The sequence below is a fragment of the Malaya genurostris genome, chromosome 1 (genome assembly GCF_030247185.1).
Source record: "Malaya genurostris strain Urasoe2022 chromosome 1, Malgen_1.1, whole genome shotgun sequence".
NCBI lineage: Eukaryota > Metazoa > Arthropoda > Insecta > Diptera > Culicidae > Malaya > Malaya genurostris.
The window spans coordinates 125,362,272-125,388,498 of NC_080570.1; the positions used below are offsets into that span (position 1 = coordinate 125,362,272).

At 39.3% G+C, this 26,227-nt stretch overlaps 1 protein-coding gene across 1 annotated transcript; it reads right to left on the reverse strand.

The window, feature by feature from the left end:
- LOC131425688 (uncharacterized) lies at positions 1 to 26,227 on the reverse strand. The gene is made up of 4 exons (XM_058587760.1): positions 24,572 to 26,227; positions 3,258 to 3,305; positions 1,252 to 1,716; positions 1 to 1,173 (listed from the first exon to the last, which is right to left on the reverse strand). Exons 1-4 carry the CDS (start codon positions 25,022 to 25,024, stop codon positions 751 to 753), a joined length of 1,389 nt encoding a protein of 462 aa, XP_058443743.1. The 5' UTR covers positions 25,025 to 26,227; the 3' UTR covers positions 1 to 750.

The window sequence follows — 26,227 nt, forward strand, 5'->3', positions numbered from 1 at the left end:
TTTTTGTTTTATGTTTTCAAGATTATTCACTTCGAATTATTTTATTTTACAGTATTTTCAGTCTTTTTACACAATGTACACATAGATGATTGGTTTTTTTTTTTGTTTTGTTTTGTATTGTTGCACTATTTTACAGCATTATTCAAATTTGCTCGCGCGCAATTTTTCCTAGTAACTTTGATAAACTTTTCATTTTCTTTTCTCTTTTGTTCTCTCCTTCCTTCAGCTTGCTAACTCAGCTAACTAAACATAACCACTGCTAAATTTAACCATTCCAATAGTCAAACCTCTGGCTCTGAGTATTTCATTCATGATGTCACAGTCTCACTACTTACTCGCTCACTTACGGGGGCTCACCACACATGCATACGAGGACTAGTATCTTTTTTTTATTCTTTATTTAATTTTATACCACTGCTACTAACCACTACATACTGCGTTTTTTTTTTTTTTGTTTTGTTTTGTTTTTCCATATGTTATTATTTAGCCAATACAGCGCAATAACTAACGAACGAAAAAAGTGTCCTAGTAAAAACAAACCTACGGAACTCAATAATTTACAAATAGAACTGGTTAGAACGAGAGAAGTAGGTAGTCTACTGAATTCGTGTTTTTTTTTGTTGTTTTTTTTTCGTTTTTAAGATAAAATTAAAATTTAAGAAGGGGGACAGGAGAGAAGGAGCAAGACAAAAAAACAGCTATTTACAGAAAACATTTTCGGGTTCGGTCGTCGTCGTCGCCGGTATCCTATCAAACGTGCAGAATTTTCGGTAGGATCTCGCTCTCGATCAGCAGTTCCCGGTCTTCGATTTGTTCCTGTTTCCGCCGGACCAAAATCACCACGGTCAGCACGATCAGCACGAAAGCCAGGATGGCAACGAAAACACCGAGGATGAGAATTTCTTTCGAGTTTTCCGGCAGTTCGGAGTTGTAGATTGGCCACAGATGTGGACGACGGAACTGCAGTTGCTGCTGTTGTTGTTGGCGAGTCTCGGTCGGTGATGAGTTTTCACCTTCGTTCGAGTAGGACGTTGCTTGTACCACATCAATCTCCTCGATGACCGAATTGATCGATAGGGGCCGTAGCGTCGTGGTCGTCCCCTGAAGACTTACGATCGTTGCCTCGCTGGTGTCGATTAGCAGCGGGGGCGATCGGATGAGTTGGTCGGTTTCCTGCCGGGGGAGGGGAAACAGAGAATTCCGGGGGTTAGTTTGTTGGTTAGTTGCGGATTTGCCGCCGAGGGGTCTTACCTTATTCCGACATGTCACGTGCACGTGGTATTTGGTGTTGGGCCACAGCGACAGTTCCACTTTGGCAGTTTCGGTTAGCAGATTTCCGGTGAGACCACCTCCGGAGATTTCCCACGAGACGAGACACTGGTGGAACGTTTGTTTGTCGGTGGTGGTGCCCGGTTTTGTATCCGGTGCTGCTGCCGCAGCTTGACTGAGAGCTTGAATGATTTTGGACACCGACGAACCGGGATTGGCATCATCCCGTGCGATCCGCGACAGCCGTTCGACATTTTCACTGGCTGCCAACGGCGACGGAACCACCGAATGGGGCTGATGTTCTAGCAGTTCCTCCGGCGTGGTCCACTCGATGTCGGCCGTCACGACAGACTCGTTGCGAACCATCCGGCTCAGACTGAGCAGTAAACGTTGCGCCAGTTCGTTCTCCTTACGGATCTGGTGGTTACGGTTGCACACGTCCCAGCACTCTAGAAAGAAGGACCGGTTAGAGAACTTCTGACGAATAATGAGGTAAGCAGCAAGGAAGCAAGGAGGGACTGTTTTCTTCGAAATGACCGGTCATAAATAGGGCAGCGCACACTGGCACTGGTTATGTTCCCAAGAATCTGCCCTTATCTGTCGGTGTTTATTTTTATCAGTCTGCTGCTTTGAGCTAGTCTCATTTATTTTTATGACATATACTTGAGAGGGTAGCATGTCTCGTTTCGGTTTTTCCCCTTCCGAACCCAAATAATCGTTTGTTTTAGGAGACGGAGGAAGAGACGGACGGTGAAAGAAAAAAGGTAATCACAATCATCTGCAGAGTTCTAGCCGACCCGAGAGACTGGAGACGTTCATCTAATAAATTATCAAACCGTCCGTTTTGTTCGACCGTCGATGGCGACGACGGCGGCGGCAGCAACGATGCGGCGTCGGCCAAGATTTGTTTATTAGCTACCAAAATTAAAATCCAGTTTCATTCTCCGAAACTGGACCACGACGGCTCCTGCAGTGACGGTACACGGTCATAAATTGAGATAACCAATTTCCCATCGTTTCGTCGTCGTCGTCGTCGCTAGCAGGTGTACTACTTATGCATTCCACCGTGGAATATGCCGGCGCGTCCATTCCGGGCACTCCACGAAGTCTACTACTACTGGATGGCGACAACAGAAAAAAAAAAGCAACTCAGAAGCAGACAAACGCCCCCTTTTTTACGGGCTCGGCCGTCTCCGAACCCACAAAACAAGGGCGTACGGGGGAAATTAAATGAACCGAAACGCTCTCAAACGGCGGTATCGGTGCGTGTCGCCATTAGATGTAGAAAAATATTGCCTCCAGTCCCAACAAATGGCCTCGATGCCGAGCGACAAGAGGAAAAACAGGACAGATAACAGAGAAAAAAAACAGTGTGTGCTGTGTAATTGTCATCTCCCACTCATCAGACCGGATCGAAGACGACACGATGTGCCACGGACCCCGGACCCGGACCCGGAAGGAAAACTAACACATTTAATTGCTTCCCTTCAGAATCGATGCCAGCCAGCCAGCCAGCCAGCCAGCTAGTCGGGATTGGGGGCTTCAAAGCAGAATTGTGAAAACAGACCAATTTCCGTTCTCGTTTTACACTTTTCTAGCTGAACGTCGTCCCGGTCGAGTTTTGCAAATGTCTTGCTCCGTCCGAGTAGAAAACGCAATTCCATCTCACACCAACCAACTCGGAACCGACAAACGGAAACTGGTCACTTATCACCTTCACTAATCGCTTCAGCGTCGGGGGACAACCTTTGGCACCGATTCCGGATTTTACCAGTTGTGTACCACCCCCGGACTGACCGAAGAGGACATCAATTAAATCTGCTCCGGCACTCCGGATGGGTTTGGTGGTGGTTTGTATGCAAGTGCTTTTCTAGCTCTTTGGAATGATGCCATTTTTGGATTTTTTTTCGCAGTGGTCATTTCGATTCGAACAACATGGGGGACACTCCTTGATATGTATGCCGATTGAGCAAAGAAGTATGACTTACCATGGCGCACTCTCGCTGCTGAGTGCAGAGAATGTCCTTGATGGAACGCTGGAATGGAGAAGAACGAGAAAGAGAGAAAAAAACATTAGGTCATTGTTTTGAGGGCATGTTTGGAAAGGTTTGATCGACACTGCTGGTTTGTTTGTGCGCAGAGATATTGAAGATGGCTAATAAAATGAGTTGTTCTCTTATACTATGTTCACATCTGCAGAAAATAACATGTTTTAACGATAGTAATATGAAGTGAAACACTAAATTTATGTTATACGCATGACATATTACGTTCTATTGACTTTATTTGTCGTTTTCGCTTGAGAAAACTGAAACTGACCCAGGGTAGTTTCATCAAACAAACACTTTTCACGAAACTGTTTTGATTTCGCACTTAGCAACGAGGGTTTGAGCAAACCTTACATAAAAACCAGGTTCGAAACCGACTCGATTTTCAGTTCAACAACGTTGAAACTAGTTTCGAAACTGGCTTCAAACAAACGGTTTGACAGCAGTTAGAGTGAAAACTGAGTTAGGTTTGGCATCAAGCAAAAACGACATTAGAAACAAACAGCAGAAACGCCTAAGTCGCAGGCAGAAAAGAAAATAGTACGTTGACAACATCCGAAAAATAAAAAAAAAATAAGCCAGGCACTTCTCCTAGCTATGGAGAATGAATAAATTTTTTTGAGCAACAAATGACCAAGTCAGCTCCTATTACAAAAAACAAAAATGGTTGTACCAATAGCTGCCAGTTTTGTTTTATTATGATTCCATGGCTACTTGGAAGGAAAACTGCTGTGGTTGAACAGTTTGTCAATTGACATAGTCGAAAAGTGACGGCAAAAGCTTGCAGGGTTGTGCTTTACAGACAATTATATCATGTTATTAGCGGCCCTTATACTATGTTCACACTGGCATGTTTTAACGATAGTAATATAAAGTTAAAACCGCACTGTTCACACTAGGAAAAATGGTTGTACCTATCTGCGTTGCCAGGTCATTTTTCCAAAAATATGTAGTCGGCGCAAAAATCTATCTGCATCAATATCTCTTCTACATAAGTAGTAGAAAAGGCGAGCGAAAAAAAGGTCCCACGACAACCTTTTCTCATGTCTATTTAAGCTAAAAACCAAAATCGGTACTTATCTGTGTGATCCGTGAATTATCGGTATTTTGGGAGAACATATCTGTATTGTGATATAGAGGTAAAAATCTGTATAAATACCGAGAAATCGGTATACCTGGCAACGTTGGTACTAGTTTTCAGTTTTGTTTTATTATGATTACATGGCTACTTTGATGGAAAACTGCTGTTGTTGAACAGCTTGTCAATTGACATAGTCGAAAAGTGAAGGAAAATGCTAGCAGGGTTGTGCTTTACTGACAATTATATCATGTTATTTCGGGAAAACATGTTTTAATGTGACGTTTATGAATATGAAATAACGCAAAAGTAAAACATGTTATTTCGCTTAAATGGGAGTTATAACATGTTTTAACTCATAGTGTGAACATAGTATTACACGATTATTATAAGTGTCATTACTAAGTAATGACACTTCTGCTCAAACGCTCGTCATTACTGCATTACTGTACATCATTACTTTTTAGCATTACACGTTCATTATTAATGATTAGTATTTGCAACTACTCCAGCAATAGCAATAGCAATATTTTTATTTTCATTTAGCTGAAAATAAATTTGATTTGCCATTGGAACGTAAAGGTTAATGAAATTATAACAATTTAGATCTACACTTTGTCATTTTTTCGCGTGTAGTTCTTAAGATATTCAGCACTTCCACAAAAAAATTAGACGAAGAAATAATGTTGGTAATGATGGAAAATGGGGAATTCCATGATTACTCGTGTCATTACTGAACTCGTAGACCTTACACGATCATTAAAAGTGTCATTACTTTTTAGTAATGACACTTTTAATGATCGTGTAAGGGCCGCTATTCAGGAAACATGTTTTAATGTGACTCGCTTTAACTCATAGTGTGAACATAGTATTAAAGTAAATTTGTTTTGTAGTTGTAGCTCATCCGCAACATTTCGAATATTGAAAACCACCATAAAGAGGTTTAGTGCTGTATTTTGAACTGTCCATACTGGCATATTAGTTCCATATTGGAAGTTGTCAAACGGCGAAAAAAACGAACATGGCAACTGTTTCCATTCATATCATATAGAAACACCAATTTCCCTAAATTAACACCGAACACCATGTCTGTTCTCATACCGAACTCTCAAGTCATGTTCAAACTGGAACTCATACATTTGTACACGAGCGCGTGCACATGTTCGGTGGTACAATGAAATCGTCATGCACGTACATCGTGTACGGACTCGATGTTCGCTTGCCTGCTGCTGAACAATGATTCCAGATTATCGATTCCGAAAATGATCGATACGCAAGTATTAGTTTTCAAACTAAAACATGAAAAATGTCATTTTAAATTCAACATTTTTTTCACTTGGTACCGTTTGAATGTATTTTGTATAAGTTATCAAATATACTAAGAACCTCACACACTCTTTATCTTCCAGTATCTTCTAAATCGAACAAAATTAGTTCTATGCAGGTTTCATTATTAACGATTTATTGGACGTTGAGCCACATTACACTAACTTTGGATCGTTCAAATGCAAGATCCAAAAAATATAAGAACACGGAACTATTTTTTTATTTGTGGTAGCAGTCCATTGCTTCCGTTCCACACCTGGACTACCCTTGATAAGCTTTGCTTCTATGAACTTCTATTTTAAATCAACACACAGATGTTCCTAGGCTGCCCACTTGGCCACTGTTTTTTTTTTTGTTTATGCTAATTTAAACAGATTCATGACCAACCAAATTGTTCTCTTAAAGTAAATTATATTACCATGTAAGTTATCCCGGAAAAAATCCGAATAATCTGCGAATTTCCCAATCAACTGACAATCCATCCTCAATGCTCGGACTAAACGCATGAATTGAAGTTTTCAGATAACTCCAGTGATAACACAAAGGCTGAAAAGTTCCGGGCCTAACATAGAGAACATGATTTTTTTATGGTTAAAATTTAACTTTATTCATCAACGTAATCTCCATCAAGAGCAACGCAATCATTCCGTTCCGCTCTAACATTACAATATCACTTTTGTAGAACGATTTATCTTTTGCCTCAAAATAACAAACATTTTTTTCAGGTCTGCGAACAGCTTATAGTCGCTGGGAGCCAAATCTGGCGAATGCGGTGGATGTGGGAGCAATTCGAAGTTCAATTCATGTAGTTATACAATCGTTTTGATTGACTTGTGACACGGTGCGTTGTCTTTATGAAACAATTTTTCAATTTCCTTTCTCAAGATGGTCGATAAATATTACACCCTGCACATCCTAAATTACCGACTAACGTTTCCAACCAATTGTTGTGCTTTCGGGCGCTTTGGACGAGGTTCATCAGTTGACGTAATTAACCACTCAGATGACGATCGTTTTGATTCCGAAGTAAAGTGATGAATCCATGTTTCATCCATTTTCACATATCGACACCAAAATTCCGGTTTGTTACGTTTAAACATAGCCAAACACTGCTCAGAATCATCAATCACATATCATATCATTTTTGGTAAACAGTGAGCAAACTTTGAACAGAGCTAATTTATAATCAAATGCTCATGTAATATAAAGCCAACACGTTGTTTTGATTTCTTTACGATGTCAGCTAACTGACGCAAATTTTGAAGCCTTAAATTATGAAATTAGAAATGTTAGAACATTGAATTTTGAGACATTTACAATTGTTAATTTCAAACAGATTCTGGATAATTACGAAATCAGAAAATTTAAAAATCAGATGTTTGGAATATTCTGAATTCCCTAAGTTTGTAGAGATTCATGAATTTATTTTTTCAATTGGGAGCAGAGAAAAGCCTTCCGGAGATGAAACTTAAGATCACTTTCTCTGAAAGGCATAAAACCTCATCTTTTATACCAACAGGTTCACAATATCCAAATGGTACAACAGAAGACTTCGAATAAACTAAATGATATTACAAATTAGTTGGTATTTGCTTGCCCTAGCTCTACAACTAGATAGATAAGGAATCACAGAACAATCGCTTTATTGCCATTCGGGATAGATGAAAATCAAAATTATCAGAGCAACTATTACATAAACGACATATACTAGAAAAAGGCTCATTATATCCGTAGTTGGTTGTAGCAGCGGGAATTCAAAGTGAACGAAGACTGCGACGATGAATGTCGAAATTGACCAACAGTAAGATATAAAAAACAATCGATACGCGATTGTATCAAGTCCGCGATAAAAAACGGCCTTAGCAATATTCCTTCGTATAGACAGCGATCCCCGTAGCTTGAAAGGTTTAATGGATCACTCCATGGTAGATTGCGGAATCTAATGAATTTACTTTGAATAGCTTCGACACGATCGATGTCGATTTGATGATAAGTTGACCGGACTAGTGCACAATAAAGAACTTTCAAGCATTGTACGTCACGAAAACTTTTAGCAATTTGAAAGATGGAACCTGAAAGTTTGGAAGCCTTTGAAATTACGTAATCGACGAGATTCTTGAAATTAGGTTTGCTGTTTAAAATAACTCCTAAGTCTTTCACAAACGGTTCACGTTCAAGAACGATTTACGAGAGGTTGAAGTCATATATAATTGTTGAGCGCTTTCGAGAGAAGGATTTAACGGAACATTTAGAGACATTCAGTACCATTCTGTTGATAGGACAGCATTTTGCGAAAGCATACAATTTAGCTTACAAAAATCATCTTGGCAATTTATCAGATGATATAGTTTGAAATCATCGGCGAATGATAGCTTGAAACATTCTACAGCGATGTTGAGATCGTTGCGAGAGAGTAAGAATATAAACGGTCCTAGATGACTTCCTTGAGGCACTCCACAACTAACAGCAAATGGTATTGTTATTCTGTTTCCTATTTTCACAGACATGTTTGAACCACGTTCAGGATCATTTTGGCAAAAGTGATTTTACCAAAAACATTTCGCAAAAATTCAATTATTTTAACACTGGTTCGTCGCATGGGTCATTTCACCAAAAGTGAACGCAAACCGAATCGCCCATTTCACCTAAAGTCATTTAACCGAAAACCATCTGGCCAATTCGGTCATTCTGCGGTAAGTAAATCTCACTTACTCTTGTTTGAATTCAACCTAATCATTACCAAGAGTTATGATTAGGTGAAACAGTTGAACCTTAAGATGTGTCGACAGAACTGTACGTCGGAAAATTGGTTTTTAATTTAATTCTATGTTTTTCTGTGTTCTAAATATTTCCAAGAATTTCCAAATTGATCGAAAAAATAAAAAATTGGGCTTTCTGTTGATTTTTGCATTCGGATACTGAAACTAAAAGCATAATATATTCAAATTTTAATTTTACATTAAATTTTAAAATGAAATTTTTCCCTTCAAATTCTTCAATTTAATTTCATTTTCTATTGATTTTAGAATAATAATTGTTGATTACATTGCTGATTTGTTACAGAAACTCAAAACTTTTTAAAAAATCTCGTGTGCAGGAAAATTTTTATATTTTAAATCTTTTGAAACAAGACTCTTTCGAATTTCTTGATTTGAAAATTTGATAAGGTTGAACTTGTGATTTTCAAGATTCAAGAAGCGTAAATTTTTCACTTGCGAAAAAATAGAACGCAAGTTTAGGGGTTTCAGAGATAAACTAAGGGAAATTAGAATCCTACAATTACAAAGCTATAAAAAAACTGTTGCATGGAAGGTTCAAATTCCGGTATATTCGAAAAAAATAAGCTTGACATTTATAGTATTGAAATGTTAACAATTTTAAATATTCTTAACACTGGTTTTCTTTGAATTTGTGCGTTGCTGAGAGGTGGGGTAAGAATTATGCATAACATATTGAAATTGGATCAACGTCGTTTCACCGTGAACCATTTCTATGGACACCAAATCCACTATGTCAAAGACCATTTCGCCGAATGCTATTATTTTTGCCAATTTCGGCTAAATTGGCCGTTCAACGAAACAGTTTTTGGTGGAATATCTTTCTGATCAAACGTGTAATGCTTTTGGTAAAATGGAATTCGCGAGATATGACTCAATTTTTTTAAAAAGATTCCGCTCTGAGATCTAAAGTTCAAAATACAAGCACATTTAGTCTGGGACCAGAACCGCAATACGGGACCGAGCGTTGTCATGACGAAATATTACGAACTTTCCCGCATATGATTCGACTTATCTTATATGTTTTGAAGAGATGAACGACTGTTAGTTTTTGATGATTCTGATGATAATTTGACAGTGGAAAAATTTGCGAATTTGATATTGTTCAGTTTAGTCAGTTTTTTGGTCGGTTTAATCAACACATCAAATAGATCCAATCAACTTTTGCCTACGCCCAACGGCGAATCCACTCAAAGTTTGCTCCTTCTAACGCAATTATTGTGTTCCAGCAAATATTCCAATTTCACCCAGGCGCAGTTTACGTGATTGGAATCATCCTCGTTGGAATCAGAGAAAGTTCTGCCAGTCCGTCAGACGCACTGAGGCAAATCGCACACACGCATACACACATTAATGAATCAAACGCCTGTTTACCAAACGCAATGTGATTACTACACATTTCTTCGCTTATTAGCCAATCAACATTTCGACTTGATAGACTTAAATTCGAAGCGAAGCGAAGCCTAGACAGGCTGGTTAGGGTTATTCCAACCACGTCTCCAGCCTGCGACGTACGGCTCTCCGATTTGGGGAGTTCGGTGTCTGCCTCTAAATAGATGAAATAGAAGTACATTCGCATGATTGACAGCTATGCGACCGTGCGCAAAAAACCGAAAGCAACCAACTGGAAGGAGATGATCGTTTTAATAATCTGCTTATGCTTATTTCAAGCCACCGTTCGCCACCAGAAGACTAGAACTCCGGACTCCGCAACCGAAAACTCACTCTATGAATTCCGAGCACGTTTCCTATATTTCTCGTTTGCCAGAGTGCACCGTACGGCCCCACCCAGGTTAATCCGTTCCGTTTACCTGATGGGTGGGGATGAGCGGACGGAAATGGAATGAAAAAAAAAGTTCTTCATCCACGTGCCCGGTTGTGCTGTTTGATGTGGAAGTGGAAGGTAGCAGCATCCTTTCGACGGAAACGTTTCTGATTCATCATCAAACTCATCTTTCCGCCCTTCCCGAAACCGAGAAAGTCGGCAAGTCGGAGGAAGATGGATTCCTACCGGTAACGCCAACGGCGCATTTTTTTTTTCTTCCTGCTTCACCTCTCTCTCGGCACGGCCAGAATACGAATTAGGAAACGAAACTTGGGGGTTGCGAATGCCGATCTTAGATAGCCCTTTTCGACGGAAATCAATCAAATCCCGCAACGAAGTTGCGTTTTAATTCGTTTCGGATGCTGACAGCTTTTTGCTCGAGCGAAACGTGACGGGAATGGACGATGCAGTTTTTTGGGAAGTTTCCTGCGATGACAAAAAAAGCGAATATTGAGAATTTCTGACCGAATGTACCGGGCCGCTAATTTAATCAACGTGTCAAAAGAGTGAAGAATTTCGGCATCCTTTTCAGCCAAAACAAATTCCTGAAAAGAAGAGGGAACGAAATCGATTCTTTCAAACACACAAAAAGTACTAATCCTACCAGCATAAATATGTGTAGCTTCGACTGTGGAAAATTAATGTTTCTTCGCCTTTGTCACGCCAAACCTGCTTACTCGGAGAAGATCCAAATTTTAAATCCTTCAACAAATGGAAACAACTCCCTGCTTGAATGCATTCTTTTTTTTTTCGAAGTTCAATCGCATCTAATTTCACGCCAAATGACAACAGTGAAAAGCCTGGCCCGGCCCGGTCCGGCATTGTGGTAAAACCTTCAAAAGATTCAATGAGATGCACCTTCTCTCACACACACACACACAATCCCGGTCGGACATTTTGTCAACCATGTCCGGTTTCCTCGTAAAAGCGAACCAGCATTTTTGCCAGCTGCCTGCCTGCCTGCTCGGCTATTGGATGTTGTATGTTCAGTTAGTTGCGGTTTCGATTGCCGGATTATCGCCACTGCACCGGTCGTCCGATGCTGGCATAAATCATTTTTATGAACCTCCCCCCTTCTTCGGTGACTGACTCGGTCAGACAAAGCGTGACTCACATAATTTCAAGCACTGTCCGCTCTCTCTCTCTCTTTCCATCATTCCTGTGCTCTGTCTGTGACATGTTTCTTTTTTTTTCATTTTTCTGCAATGTCACTCTTCCCCCATATCCCGACCGAATCGGGATGGAGACGCGTCTGGCACTGGACGGGATCGGTTGGCAAACTAGTAATTTATCTCAATGTTTTGCATCCTTATTAATGCAGTGATCCGTTTGATTGAGCAAAACATAACGTCGCGGTTCACTGAAACACTCGTGGGATCCGTGGGACCAACTTTGCCGAGTAGTTGCCGCCACTTACAGATCAGCAGATGTGTCACAGATACCATGCGTGGCTACTTCTTTTATTGGTTGATTTTAGTACAATCGGATTACAGCTATAAACGTCAGAATTCAGATATTTTGCACTCTTGGCGATTGACGGAATCGACTGTAAAAAGGCGGAAAGCAAAGCCTACTGCATTCCGCAACGAAAAACTTTGCAGCTACACGCTCTTTGAACATAACTCATGGTTTGAATTGCGTTTACTCAAATTCATAAACTGGAACAATATGTCAAAATTTGAGTATGGATTTGAGTAAAATTTACTAAGGCCATGAGATCTCTCGCATTTATTCATGCATTAGAGAAAGCGTTGAGTTTTCAAACATTTGAGTGAAAAAAATACTTCTAGCAGTTCAGTGCGTTTTCTTTAATGGGAATATTCGTATCGAATTTAAGAATGCAAGAATAAGCCGTTTTTCATTACCGTTTCTAGATCCGGCTTTTGAAATCATGAATCATCAATCATAAATGTGTTCAAAAGTAATTTTGTGGTTTCAATTATACTAAGTGAGAGATCCTACATAAGGATATCAAAATCTTTCAATTTTGACTCCAATGCGGTCAAATTGAACGGGTTTCAATCACTTTTCTGTCCTTCCTATTTAAAAGAAAGAAGAATGATTTTAATTAGGGAATCCTTTTGTATAAACATTAACGAAAAAGAATTTATTTTTTTTCAGTGCAAAAAACTCAAATTATGAAAAAAATATTTATTCCTTATTTTGAGTAAAATATACTCAAATTTTGACAGCTTCGTCCCTTACTCAAAAATGAGTAGATAGGTGTAACTCAAGTTCAGAGAAGGTGCACTTTTTAATGAATTTAAGTGATGTGTCACTCAATTTTGAGTTATGTTCAATGAGAGTGTATGTCACAGACTTATTACTGAAAATTTAAGCTACCGAATCAAAGTATTCTGTCAACAGACTAGAAACTGACTCGAACAGAGTTTTCATTCTTTTGCCGTTTTCGTTTGTTGCCGAACCTAACCTAACCTTGCCACTGAACTGAAAATCGAATCAGTTTCGTCGAACCTAATTCTTATATCGAGTTCGCTCACATGAACCTGAACTTAGCAAAGCACTCATTTCCAATGATAACGCAAATAGATAAATAATTTGTATCTAATTAGTTGCGAATTAGTTAAAGTTGCTTTGAATTTTTTTACATATTTTTAGTGGTGTTTTCGAGAGCTTCGATAAGTTCTTGTACAGTTAATAAAACACCTATCCTAAATTAGCTTGAAAATTAATCAAAACCCAAGTAATGATTTGTTGCTAATTAGATGCCAATCAGTTCCAGTGGTTTTGAATTTGTTACTAAATTTTGTATCGATGGCATCTTGATTTATCTGGAGCTAGGGAAAAATGTTCTATAATAACTTTATAAGAACTTAGCGATGTACCCAATAACAAAAAACGAGGGGAGTGTGCCATTTGAGCCAATTTGTTCTGATTTTCGATAGTTATAAACTAACTAGAATTAAATTATTCCCTGCGTTTTGGTTTGTTTTCAAGCTTATTTTGGAGCTGTGCTTCGTAAACTTCATATTAATTTAGCTCGAAAAAAGAGCAAAAAAATAAAACCATTATGTCTCATTCGCAACTAATTTGCAACAAAATATCTTCGAAGATAGGTGCTTTGTTCAGTTCATATTAGACAATAATTTTACGTGGTATATTTTGTAAATTTACAACTATTTATAACAAATTTTCAACTGAATTTCCATTTGTTTTCAAGCTTATTCAGGACGATGCTTCGTTAATTCCTTATGAACTCGGAACAAATTCAAACTCATCGTAACTAATTTGCAACTAATTAGCAACAAATTATATACAAACTCAAACCCATGTTAACTAATTCGCAACTTGTTGGCAACAAATTATTTATCATCGGAGTTTACATTGAAAAAAAAAATTACGTTGTGATGTTTACATAATAACACATGGATCAATAAGTCCCGAGACTAAAGCAGAGAAGGCGCTCGTAGTAAACCAGTAACCACGTCTTTCTAGAGTACTAACCTTTGCTTGAAACGGGCCAAAATTTTAACTCGATCCGACCAGAAACAGCTGAGTTATCGAGGTTGAAGTAAAGTCGTTTTGTAGTTTGTTTAAAAAATGGAAAAAAACGAGTTTCGTGTTTCGATAAAACATTGTTTTTTAATGGGTAAAAACATCGTGCAAGCGAAACAATGGATTGAAAAATGTTATCCAGACTCTTGTCCATCAAAAGCAACGATTTGTCGGTGGTTCGCCGAGTTTAAACGTGGTCGTACCGACACAAATGACGCGGAACGCTCGTTACACCGTTACACCGGAAAATGTGAGTGAAGTGACAAAAATTAAAATGATAGATCGCAAAGTGAAACTCCGTGAGATTGCTGAGATGACACAGATATCATATGGAAGTGTATTTACTATCCTTCATGAAAAATTGAGCATGAAAATGGTTTTTTCCAAGTGGGTGCCGCGATTGCTTTCGATGGTACAAAAACACCCTGCCACAAGTCGATGAAAACAATGGCAAAATTGAACGAATTGGGCTTTGATCTGCTTCCCCACCCCCCATACTCGCCATATTTAGCCCCCAGTGACTACTGGCTCTATGCTGATCTTAAAAAAATGCTCCAGGGAAAAAGATTTGGCTCAAATGAGGAGGTCATCGCTGAAACTGAAGCTTATTTTGAAGCGAAAGATAATTTTTTTTATAAACATGGTATTGAAAAATTGGAAAAACGTTGGAACCATTGTATAACCCTAAAAGGTGATTATGTTGATGAATTTAAAAAAATGTTGTTTCCATTGTTAGTCTCGGGACTTATTGATCAATGTGTTACAAAGCAAAATAGTCTCAAAAATTATTTAGGAAAAGTGATTTGATAACTTCATATGCGCTTAGCGTAGCACTCGAAAAAAAACCACAAATGCAAAACCAATTCTACTACTAATTGGCAACTTATTAGCAACATATTATTCACCTACTAACGTTATCTTCGAAGATAGGTGCTTTACTCAGTTCATGTTAGACAAAAATTTTACATGGTGATGGTTAAAAAATTTACAACAAAATAGGCTAAAAAAACACTACAACTAATTCATAACAAATTATCTACTTTTTTATCGTTTATTTTACCACGATTTCAACCATTTTGGTGGTTCCCCGGAGAATTATCAACTGAATTTCGATTTGTTTTCAAGCTTATATAGAAGAGGTGCCTTGTTAATTCCATACGAACTTTGCAAAGCACTCGGAACAAATTCAAACTCAAAATAATAATTTGCAACTAATTAGTAACAAATAATTAACAAATGCAAAACCACGTCTTCAAATTCGCAACAAATTATTTACCATCGAAGATAGTTGCTTCGCTAAGTTTATGTTGAAAAAAAAAAATTACGTTGCGATGTTTACTGAATTTACAGAAAAATAGGCTGAAAAACCACCGCAACTAATCAGTAACGAATTATTAACAGAGTTTCGATTTGTTTTCAAGCTTATTTAAGATGATGCTTCGTTAATTCCATATGCACTTGGCCAAACACTCGAAACAAAATCAAACTCACCGTAACTAATTAGCAACTAATTAGTCATTTAGGGGTTAGCCAAATTTTGTGCTAGGGCACATAACCGTTTTCATTATTTTTACGTTTCGTCTTTGACTCATCAGTGCAGAGCAGTTCAAATTGAACTGCTTAGTGCTAAACTCGGCAGTTCAATTTGAACCGCTAAGCAGACGTAAAGTTTCTGCTATTTACAGAACACTTTTTGTTTTGCAACGAAGTGCAATGTCTTTTCTGACGTGCCGAACGAAAACGTGTTTTCGACTATTTCTGGCCGATGCAGGTATGGTCATTTAGGGGTTAGCCAAATTTTGTGCTAGGGCACATAACCGTTTTCATTATTTTTACGTTTCGTCTTTGACTCATCAGTGCAGAGCAGTTCAAATTGAACTGCTTAGTGCTAAACTCGGCAGTTCAATTTGAACCGCTAAGCAGACGTAAAGTTTCTGCTATTTACAGAACACTTTTTGTTTTGCAACGAAGTGCAATGTCTTTTCTGACGTGCCGAACGAAAACGTGTTTTCGACTATTTCTGGCCGATGCAGGTATGGTCATTTAGGGGTTAGCCAAATTTTGTGCTAGGGCACATAACCGTTTTCATTATTTTTACGTTTCGTCTTTGACTCATCAGTGCAGAGCAGTTCAAATTGAACTGCTTAGTGCTAAACTCGGCAGTTCAATTTGAACCGCTAAGCAGACGTAAAGTTTCTGCTATTTACAGAACACTTTTTGTTTTGCAACGAAGTGCAATGTCTTTTCTGACGTGCCGAACGAAAACGTGTTTTCGACTATTTCTGGCCGATGCAGGTATGGTCATTTAGGGGTTAGCCAAATTTTGTGCTAGGGCACATAACCGTTTTCATTATTTTTACGTTTCGTCTTTGACTCATCAGTGCAGAGCAGTTCAAATTGAACTGCTTAGTGCTAAACTCGGCAGTTCAATTTGAACCGCTAAGCAGACGTAAAGTTTCTGCTATTTACAGAACACTTTTTGTTTTGCAACGAAGTGCAATGTCTTTTCTGACGTGCCGAACGAAAACGTGTTTTCGACTATTTCTGGCCGATGCAGGTATGGTCATTTAGGGGTTAGCCAAATTTTGTGCTAGGGCACATAACCGTTTTCATTATTTTTACGTTTCGTCTTTGACTCATCAGTGCAGAGCAGTTCAAATTGAACTGCTTAGTGCTAAACTCGGCAGTTCAATTTGAACCGCTAAGCAGACGTAAAGTTTCTGCTATTTACAGAACACTTTTTGTTTTGCAACGAAGTGCAATGTCTTTTCTGACGTGCCGAACGAAAACGTGTTTTCGACTATTTCTGGCCGATGCAGGTATGGTCATTTAGGGGTTAGCCAAATTTTGTGCTAGGGCACATAACCGTTTTCATTATTTTTACGTTTCGTCTTTGACTCATCAGTGCAGAGCAGTTCAAATTGAACTGCTTAGTGCTAAACTCGGCAGTTCAATTTGAACCGCTAAGCAGACGTAAAGTTTCTGCTATTTACAGAACACTTTTTGTTTTGCAACGAAGTGCAATGTCTTTTCTGACGTGCCGAACGAAAACGTGTTTTCGACTATTTCTGGCCGATGCAGGTATGGTCATTTAGGGGTTAGCCAAATTTTGTGCTAGGGCACATAACCGTTTTCATTATTTTTACGTTTCGTCTTTGACTCATCAGTGCAGAGCAGTTCAAATTGAACTGCTTAGTGCTAAACTCGGCAGTTCAATTTGAACCGCTAAGCAGACGTAAAGTTTCTGCTATTTACAGAACACTTTTTGTTTTGCAACGAAGTGCAATGTCTTTTCTTTCAATTTGAACTGCTCTGCACTGATGAGTCAAAGACGAAACGTAAAAATAATGAAAACGGTTATGTGCCCTAGCACAAAATTTGGCTTACCCCTAAATGACCATACCTGCATCGGCCAGAAATAGTCGAAAACACGTTTTCGTTCGGCACGTCAGAAAAGACATTGCACTTCGTTGCAAAACAAAAAGTGTTCTGTAAATAGCAGAAACTTTACGTCTGCTTAGCGGTTCAAATTGAACTGCCGAGTTTAGCACTAAGCAGTTCAATTTGAACTGCTCTGCACTGATGAGTCAAAGACGAAACGTAAAAATAATGAAAACGGTTATGTGCCCTAGCACAAAATTTGGCTAACCCCTAAATGACCATACCTGCATCGGCCAGAAATAGTCGAAAACACGTTTTCGTTCGGCACGTCAGAAAAGACATTGCACTTCGTTGCAAAACAAAAAGTGTTCTGTAAATAGCAGAAACTTTACGTCTGCTTAGCGGTTCAAATTGAACTGCCGAGTTTAGCACTAAGCAGTTCAATTTGAACTGCTCTGCACTGATGAGTCAAAGACGAAACGTAAAAATAATGAAAACGGTTATGTGCCCTAGCACAAAATTTGGCTAACCCCTAAATGACCATACCTGCATCGGCCAGAAATAGTCGAAAACACGTTTTCGTTCGGCACGTCAGAAAAGACATTGCACTTCGTTGCAAAACAAAAAGTGTTCTGTAAATAGTAGAAACTTTACGTCTGCTTAGCGGTTCAAATTGAACTGCCGAGTTTAGCACTAAGCAGTTCAATTTGAACTGCTCTGCACTGATGAGTCAAAGACGAAACGTAAAAATAATGAAAACGGTTATGTGCCCTAGCACAAAATTTGGCTAACCCCTAAATGACCATACCTGCATCGGCCAGAAATAGTCGAAAACACGTTTTCGTTCGGCACGTCAGAAAAGACATTGCACTTCGTTGCAAAACAAAAAGTGTTCTGTAAATAGCAGAAACTTTACGTCTGCTTAGCGGTTCAAATTGAACTGCCGAGTTTAGCACTAAGCAGTTCAATTTGAACTGCTCTGCACTGATGAGTCAAAGACGAAACGTAAAAATAATGAAAACTAATTAGTAACAAATTAATAACAAATTGAAAACCACGTTATCCAATTCGCAACATATTATTCACCTACTAACGTTAAATTCGCTATGCTAAGTATATGTTGAAAAAATTACATCGTGGTGCTTAAAAAATTTACAGCAAATTAAGCTAAAAAAATCCCCGTAACTAATAAGCAACATTTTTCAACTATTTACATTGTCATCGGAGAAAGGTACTTCGCTAAGTTTAGGTTCACGATTTCTTCCATTTCACATGCTAGAGTGTCAGCTTCCCACTGAACTCAGCTACTGACAATAAGCTCAAACTACAACACTCTTACATTACTGTTGTCACAATTCCCCCTGGATTGAGGCTCGAATATACTTTATACCAGCCATTTTCCGTCATTTATTTTGACAAACATGCATATGCAAAGTACCCAGTATTACATTAATGTAAAATTCAAATATTTGTGGGCATCATAAATATTTCGTTTTTGCGTTCATCGAAACTGAGTTAATGAGGAGCGCAGATAAATATAATTTTCAGCAAGGTTTGTGTAACCGGAGAACAAAATGTGTCAGGATCCTTTGTGCAACCCTGTATATCAGAAGTCTATCAAACACGGCCATAAAAATGCCCAAAATATGACAAATTAACTTCATATACTTCCAAACTTTTCTGGGAGCTGAGGATGTCAGATTTTTGTGTTATTAGACTACTTTTACTGAATTTTTAGATAATTTAAAATCACAAAGCGCAAAACCACCCGACAGCGAATGTTTCATCCAAAAAACTAAAATTAAGCAAGCGGCCTTCCACTTGAAATTGTGTCAATAGATCTCAATAGTTGAGTTAATATAACTTACTATCGAATAAATATAACTTACTTTTCAGTATAATTTCTCATGTGCCTTATGGGAACCAGTTTGAGCCACATTACCTTGAACTGGGTTATTAACCATTATTTTCCAGTAGGGTAGAAAAATTTTGTAAACTCGAAAACGGTCAGCGGAAGTTTTCTACAAAGAGTGGAGCTCGATATTTGTTTAGCGTGTAAAAATAAAACAAAAAACATCGCTGCGATTGTAAAAATCTGTTAATTTAGACGAATGTCTGCAAACATCATGATTTTCATAAGTCTGCAGGAAAAAGTTGGCAACAAAAGCCATGTCTGCAGCTTATTGGAGAAATCTGCAAACCTCGGCAACTCTGCTTATGGCATTTGGTGACCCGCTGAATTTCACTGGTGACCAGCGACTCAAACTTCGATTGAATAACACGTAAGAAGGAATTGGCTTAGGATACTTTAGATTTCCTGCTTTTGTCTCAATTTGCTGGTTGTTCCTCTTTGAACGAAATCAAGAAGAGATTTACTGCATTTTTGGGTACAAATAGTTCAATTCTGGGTAGAAACCAAACCATTTTCATTTGAAAGCGAACAACTTGTTGTTACTAATTTTACGACCTATTTAACTGAAATCCTCAAAATACACGATGGACCATTTAAAGAGGAAGCATTTGCTTCTGACCAAAATGTATGAAAAAAATATTTTTATTTCGATTATAATGTATTTTGGTTCAAGATGTCATGTTACAGTTATTTTTTGAAAATGATTGGACTTGAGTACAAAATGCTCACGGCGTTTTTGGTCAATGTATCGGTCGATATGGCGGCGATTTTACGTCGCATGTTGTCTTTGAGTTGAGCTATGGTTCTTGGTTTATCAGCGTGTATCTTTAGTTTCAAATAGCCCCACAAAAAACGTCTGCTGGAGTCGCCGTTTTTCGATATGACTCGTCCGAGAAACAATGGTCGTAAAAAATCGATTGTTAGTTGAGCTGTATGGCATGTTGCACCGTCCTGTTGAAACCAGTAGCCATTCAAAACGTTTTCACGAACAATGGACATCACAAAATCATTTATCATGGCCAAAATCGATAACGATCGCCATTAACTTTTTGGTCCTATAAAGGCTGTTCCTCAACTATTTGAGGGTTTTCAGTGGCATAGAACCGATGTTTATTAACGCATGCATTTTTACTTTTGGTTTAGGCTCGGTTGATTTTCAAACTTGAAGTTATTTTTAATTTAAAGCTGAACAATTTCAGCGCGTTTTTTTGATGTGTACTGTTCCATGGTAAAATTGTCCTGGAATAACGCTTCCAACGCTGTATCAATTCTATTAAAAGTTATTGGGTTTCCCAAGGCCTTCCACTTCACATGACCCATCCTGTAGAGTAATTCATTTTACGTGTTAGAAAATGTACTGGTTGAGAAGACGAAAAAAAGCGTGATTCCCAGTATTTATATTTTTTCTAGATATTTATTTTTTAGCATTCGCGCAAAGTTCCTGATCGGAACTCACACTCTTTTGACTCTATTTTGGTAATAAATCCATCCGTCGTGTGCTTGGGGTTTTTGGTACAGCATGGGTAAAGGTTTTGTGCTATATTTTTACATTATTTCATCGTTTCGCCTTCGGCTCATCAGTGCGTCAGCAGTTTGCGTTAAAGAGCTAACGCCACCTAATTTCACTAATTTTTGTTCAATAAATAAGCTAAAACTATACTTAGGATGGAATTATTTTCTCCCCGCTTCATTTTGTATTCGTGAATTTTTGTTTCCTTCATCATTTTGCGTATGTGCCTTGTCCTAATATTTATTCTTTTAGGAAAATAGGTGCATAAAATCTCACCTGTTTTTTTTATGTTCAAAAGTTCGCTTTTCAACATTTCTAGGATTTCTAAACCCAATGAATTCAGAATCACCACATTTGATGTTATGTAGATAGTTGAAAAAACTATCCATTTTATTGGTTACATCCATCCATTCCTGAGAAGTTTGAAGTAGTCTCCCGAAAGAGAGTACCTTCACATAAGTATCGTTACGAGTTACTTCTTCAGAACTTTTAAGAACTTCTTCCGTTATATTATTAACATTGTTTTCATCATAAATTATTTTTGAAAATTACTTTTTGCTTCAAAGTTCGTACAATATGCTTCTGAACATTGATTTCCTTCCTTAGCTCTCCTATCATTTGTTGTTTAAAGGAAAACTTCTCTAGTTTTTTCAGTTGAATCAGTAGCACATTGATTGTCAACAGAATTGAAAACATCTTCTTCAAGTAATGTAAACGTAACGTTTCCCTCATCTCTAAGATCGATAATATTGATATTGAATATTGAATCCATTTATCTAGTTTTTAAAAATCGTTTCAGATTTTTCATCCGTGCCTTGAGATATACTACCAGTCGCATACCCTGCAATCTGTAGAGATACAAGATCAGTTTGTTCACTATATTCTTGAATCAATTGGGATACAAGTTCCGATCGAGCTTTATATTCAAATCGCTTAGTTCGAGCAGTTTTCTTGCTCTCCGAAAAATTATGTATTGTTGGAATCGCTGAGAAATCAATCAACATTATCTTTTGTTTAGTATAAGTGCGTTAAACAAAAATCAATTTCATTTACCAGTTGATTTTAGCTTTTTTCGAGCTCCTTCCATGAATATATTTTCATATAATCAAAACGGGTGAAAATGCCTGGAGTACTCAAATACATACTTTCTTGGCTTTCTTGATTCCGCTAAACAGCAACCATTTCTTACTAGTCTCCTTTTTTTACTGGCAATTGGTGGAAACTAACTGGTAAATCATTTTTTCGTACTTCATAAAAGCTTAAACCACAGCCTTTAACAGCACAAGACGGTATTAGTTTTTCTAATTTGCAGTATGACGTATCGAATCAGAGTCTACTTTGATTTCTCGAATTCGTTGAGCGTTAGATTCGTTTTACAAATATGTACTAAAGGGTCTACATTTCCCCACTTTTTTTCTATCACATTGGTCGTCACTCTTCTTTCAGCTACTCTACTGGATGCGATAACATTACGCATTTTCATTGCCCTTTATCATAGCAAGCTTTGGTTTCACCGCTTCAGTACGTAATTATTCGTAGCTTGTTTTCACCGGAAATTTCACTTACAGCAAGAACATTTCGCACAGCATGTTCGATTACGTAAATACTAGAAAGCTGTTACAAAGGAGTAGTAAAGTGATTTTTTAAATCTAGTAGTCGAATGAATTTTTCATTTCTTGGTAGTCAAGATTAAGTGAAACAAATTTCATCATTTTTCCTATTTTAGCTATCTTCATTGCACTTTTCGAATCCCCAGAAATTGACGTATGGCAGTGACATATGAATTCAAATTCAAATTGAACCATTGGTCAGTCCGTACCACAAGTTCGCAGCATCATGGCAACAGTCTTCGGTCTCAAGGAACTACTAGGGATCATTTTTCTTCACTTTCTTTAAAATTGCTTTTTCCGAATGCGACAAAAGCTCGTACATCACGTGCTGTTCGCCATCTGGCGTTTAACACACTGGAACCATCAATTTTCCTTCGCTGCGTGTGTGTTCCGTTCCGGGTTCCCAAGCCAAACGAGGAAGCACGTGCTTCCTCGAACCGATCAATACTAACTATTCCAAATGTGCATTTGAAAAATGATTCGATTCTCCCGGTGCGGTTCTCCTCGCCTCGCAAGAAACCATTTGCATCTGCTGCCGGTGTCGGTTCTATTGGCACCAATTTCTCATGTTTCACACAAGCAGCTTCCTGCATCTCTTCCCATTCCGACCAATCAGCCATCCTACCAACCAACCAACCAACGAACGTCAGTTTCAATTATTCACCTGTGCAATACTCAGCCCTTCAACTCGGATCGGAACGGAAACTTTCTCCGATGGTCCACATTCCGCCTGTACTTGTGCTTCTCCAGCCACCTTACCGACAATCCTGTAACAGTTGATCCCAGAAAGCAGGAACCGAACAGGAAAAGATATGTACGCTTTCAATTACTCCAATTAATTAGTGGTAACAGAATGCGAATTTGTTCGAGTCGATCGATACAACTGGCAGGCCCCGGGGGCGAGGCGGGGCGGGTCCCCCTGTTGGTCTGTGAATCGGTGTGACACTTTCAATTGTGGTTTCTTTCGAATGGTGGCAGAAGACCTGTACGTTGTCGGTACACCAGTCACCGGTCTCGTTCGGATCTGATCTGATAAATGATGTGTCGGATATGATTCTGGATGGAGGAGGAAGCATTTGGACGTCGGTGACCACCGCCCGTTTACGGTTAGCAAGGATTGAATGTTAATTACCGTGGTAGGCTGCGAGCTTGAAACTCGTCTTCGACTCATCAGTGCATTAGCAGTTTATGTTGAACTAACTAAACTAAATAGAGCAGTTCATGACAAGCTCATTTTCAGCTCTCACAGTAAAGAGATTAACGCGCAATCTTCGGTCCCATTTCACGAGTCCTGAGCTGTCACCATGCGAAAGGATAACCGAAAGAAAAATCTCCTGTCCTCGGTGTCGCAACAAAAGGCCAACCAGCACCTTATCGGTTCATCTGCAGTCCAATTTTTTTCCTGTTTTTTTTTTCATTGACGCACTGTGATCATCTTCGGATTGTTCCAGCTCCCTGAAGCTGATGTCTGATCCGTACAACAAAAGACGGCGACGGTTCACGGATTTTTATTCAGAGAATGTTTATCTGTTGCGCCACTGTCTTCACTTCCAGCAGCGGCAGCGACAGCAGTAACAACAAATGAAATCGAGTTTCACGGATTACCATCACAGACACCGAAATACGTACAGGAGAGAGAGAGCAGAGAAAAAAATAGCAAAATCATGTTTCCCGTCCTACCCCCCTCCCACGGGTCCCGTCCCGATGGTTTTCCTAAGTTCTGCCACTTCAAATCCCATCTTCTGGTCGCCTTTTTCTTTTCTTCGGCTTGGACCAAATCAAAAGAAGAAACCTTCCCAACACGCACGCATTGGAATAAATCATCTGTCAAGCAGATTGCGTTTCACTTCACCGCGCTGTTATACGCCTTTTTCCTAATCTTCTGCCCGCCCCGGCCCCCTTCTAACCGGGGTTTGTTGAATGCATTCCTCATCGGATCAAGTTCTACCTGACGCACCGATGTTTCATATTTCTCATATTTCTTCATCAACCCAAAATCATCTGCTTCATCTGCTCCCAACTTTTTGGCTTCGGTTTTTTTTGGAATAGTTCCATTTGGAACAGGTCCAACAGTCCTTCGGCTGGCACTTCTTCTCCTCCCCGGTGGCAAAGGTCAAACTCGGGCGCAAAACTGGACTTCACTAGCAAGCTTGTTCGTTAGTCAGGAGTGCACGTGCACATGGCCAGACTAGAAGTGCAACCAACAAAAAAAACGCTGAACTTCTACCAACGTAAATAGATCCGAAAATGCGATCCAACGGATTCAACGGGAGCGCAGGGGAGCTCCAAACAAATATTACTTAATGAGATTATAATTACCTTTTCCAAGCAACCTTCGCGACACAGCTTGGTAGTGGCACGGCTCTTATGGTTGTTGGTACCATTATTGACGGTACTGTTGCCAGCCCGTGCCGTACTGGAACTGCCAGCAATGATAGCCAGCATCTTCTTTCCAGTCGCAGGTGATCGCTGGCGTTCGGCGGCGGCGGCAACGGAAACTGTTTCCGCCGATGTCACCACCGATGATGATGCTGGTGAAGAGCCCCGGAAGATAGCATGGAACCGGTGCGGAGGTGGTACCGAAACGGCAGCTGAAGATGACATTTTATCGCCACTTGATGCTTCAACCGCCCCGGAAGAACTGCCAGCTCTCGGTGGCACACCGAAACGGTCCCCACTTGCCAGGTGAGCGCTCAGCACCAGGACGAGCAAGTAGCAGCACGGCACCGATAGGAATGCCCGCGAGCAGTTACTTTTGCTGGCGGAGGACATGATGATGATTTTCGTTGATTCTTTTCACCCTCTTTATAAATTTTTTTCTATCTCTCTCAAGATGTTAGGAACTTTCTTGCTAATATCACTGATAGCTTCTACTTAATGCAGATACCACACTACATGCACTTATTTCTTGCCATTCGCCATAAGCGAAAACTTTTTCAATTCTATATTTTGGCTTCCAGCAGCTTCACTTTATCATACTTTCAAGACACTCTTCCCCGGTTCGCCTGAGCCAGCACAGCTTCCTCGCATCACACAAACAAACATGCACAGCTCATGCACTGTGAATCTACCGTCGTCGCTTGGTTGCGCCTCGAGTAGTGTAGTACTCCTCCTCCTGATTTTGTAATACAGCTTCAACTCATAATTTCTTCGACTTTTTTATGTTCTGAAGCGCACACACACGGTTTGCGAGAGTTGTGTGCCGTTGCCTACTATGCCGTCGCAGAATTTTTCAAGATTCGAAGCGCGCTCGAAACAACGTACCGTCCTCGAAGACCGTTCGAATAGAACTAAACTGGTCTCTTTGCTTTGGGCCACCACCAAGTATGCATCGAACGAAGACCCTCTTCATAGCCGCTGCCTATTCCGTACCGAGCGTACTCACTCGCTCACTCACTCACTCGTTCTGGCTCTCGTCTTTCGTCTTAACCATACTTCATTCAAAACCAACCTGCTGACACAAACACAAACACGCCACATAATTCCATTCCACTGAACTTTTTCGCTATTATGCTGCTCATTCAATTCTTCTTCACGCACCCCGAGAGTCATTTAACCTACCATAATATCAGTCGTCTCATCATGTCAGAGAGCGTCTGGCTAGCGGGAGCGAGAGAGGATACGCGGTTAAGTGAGACTTTGCACTCTGAACCCCGGCTAACACTCGAATGTTTCTCTCGATTAAACAGACTCTCTATGATTTTCTTAGAAACTCTTCTCCTATATGGCGTGCATGGAAGCAAGGAATGAAAATTTTGTTATATTCTTCTTCACACTGTGTTTATACTGTTAAACAATCCGGCATTGATGCTCAATTGGAACTCGACAAACTGCTCGAAACTGGTGTGATTTGTTGAGCTAAAATATTATAGCGAGCAAGTGAAGACACACTTCGTGTGAAAACTAAATTCTGTTGAACAAAATATAACGAATCTTTCATCTAAATTTAAATTTAACTACTCAACGATTCGTTTT

Coding starts and splice junctions, on each gene's coding strand:
- LOC131425688 (XM_058587760.1), bottom strand. CDS start 25,024: ATGTCCTCCGCCAGCAAAAGTAACTGCTCGCGGGCATTCCTATCGGTG. Junction 1,717..3,257: donor AGCAGCGAGAGTGCGCCATG/GTAAGTCATACT, acceptor TTCTTTCTAGAG/TGCTGGGACGTGTGCAACCG. Junction 1,174..1,251: donor ACGTGACATGTCGGAATAAG/GTAAGACCCCTC, acceptor CTCCCCCGGCAG/GAAACCGACCAACTCATCCG.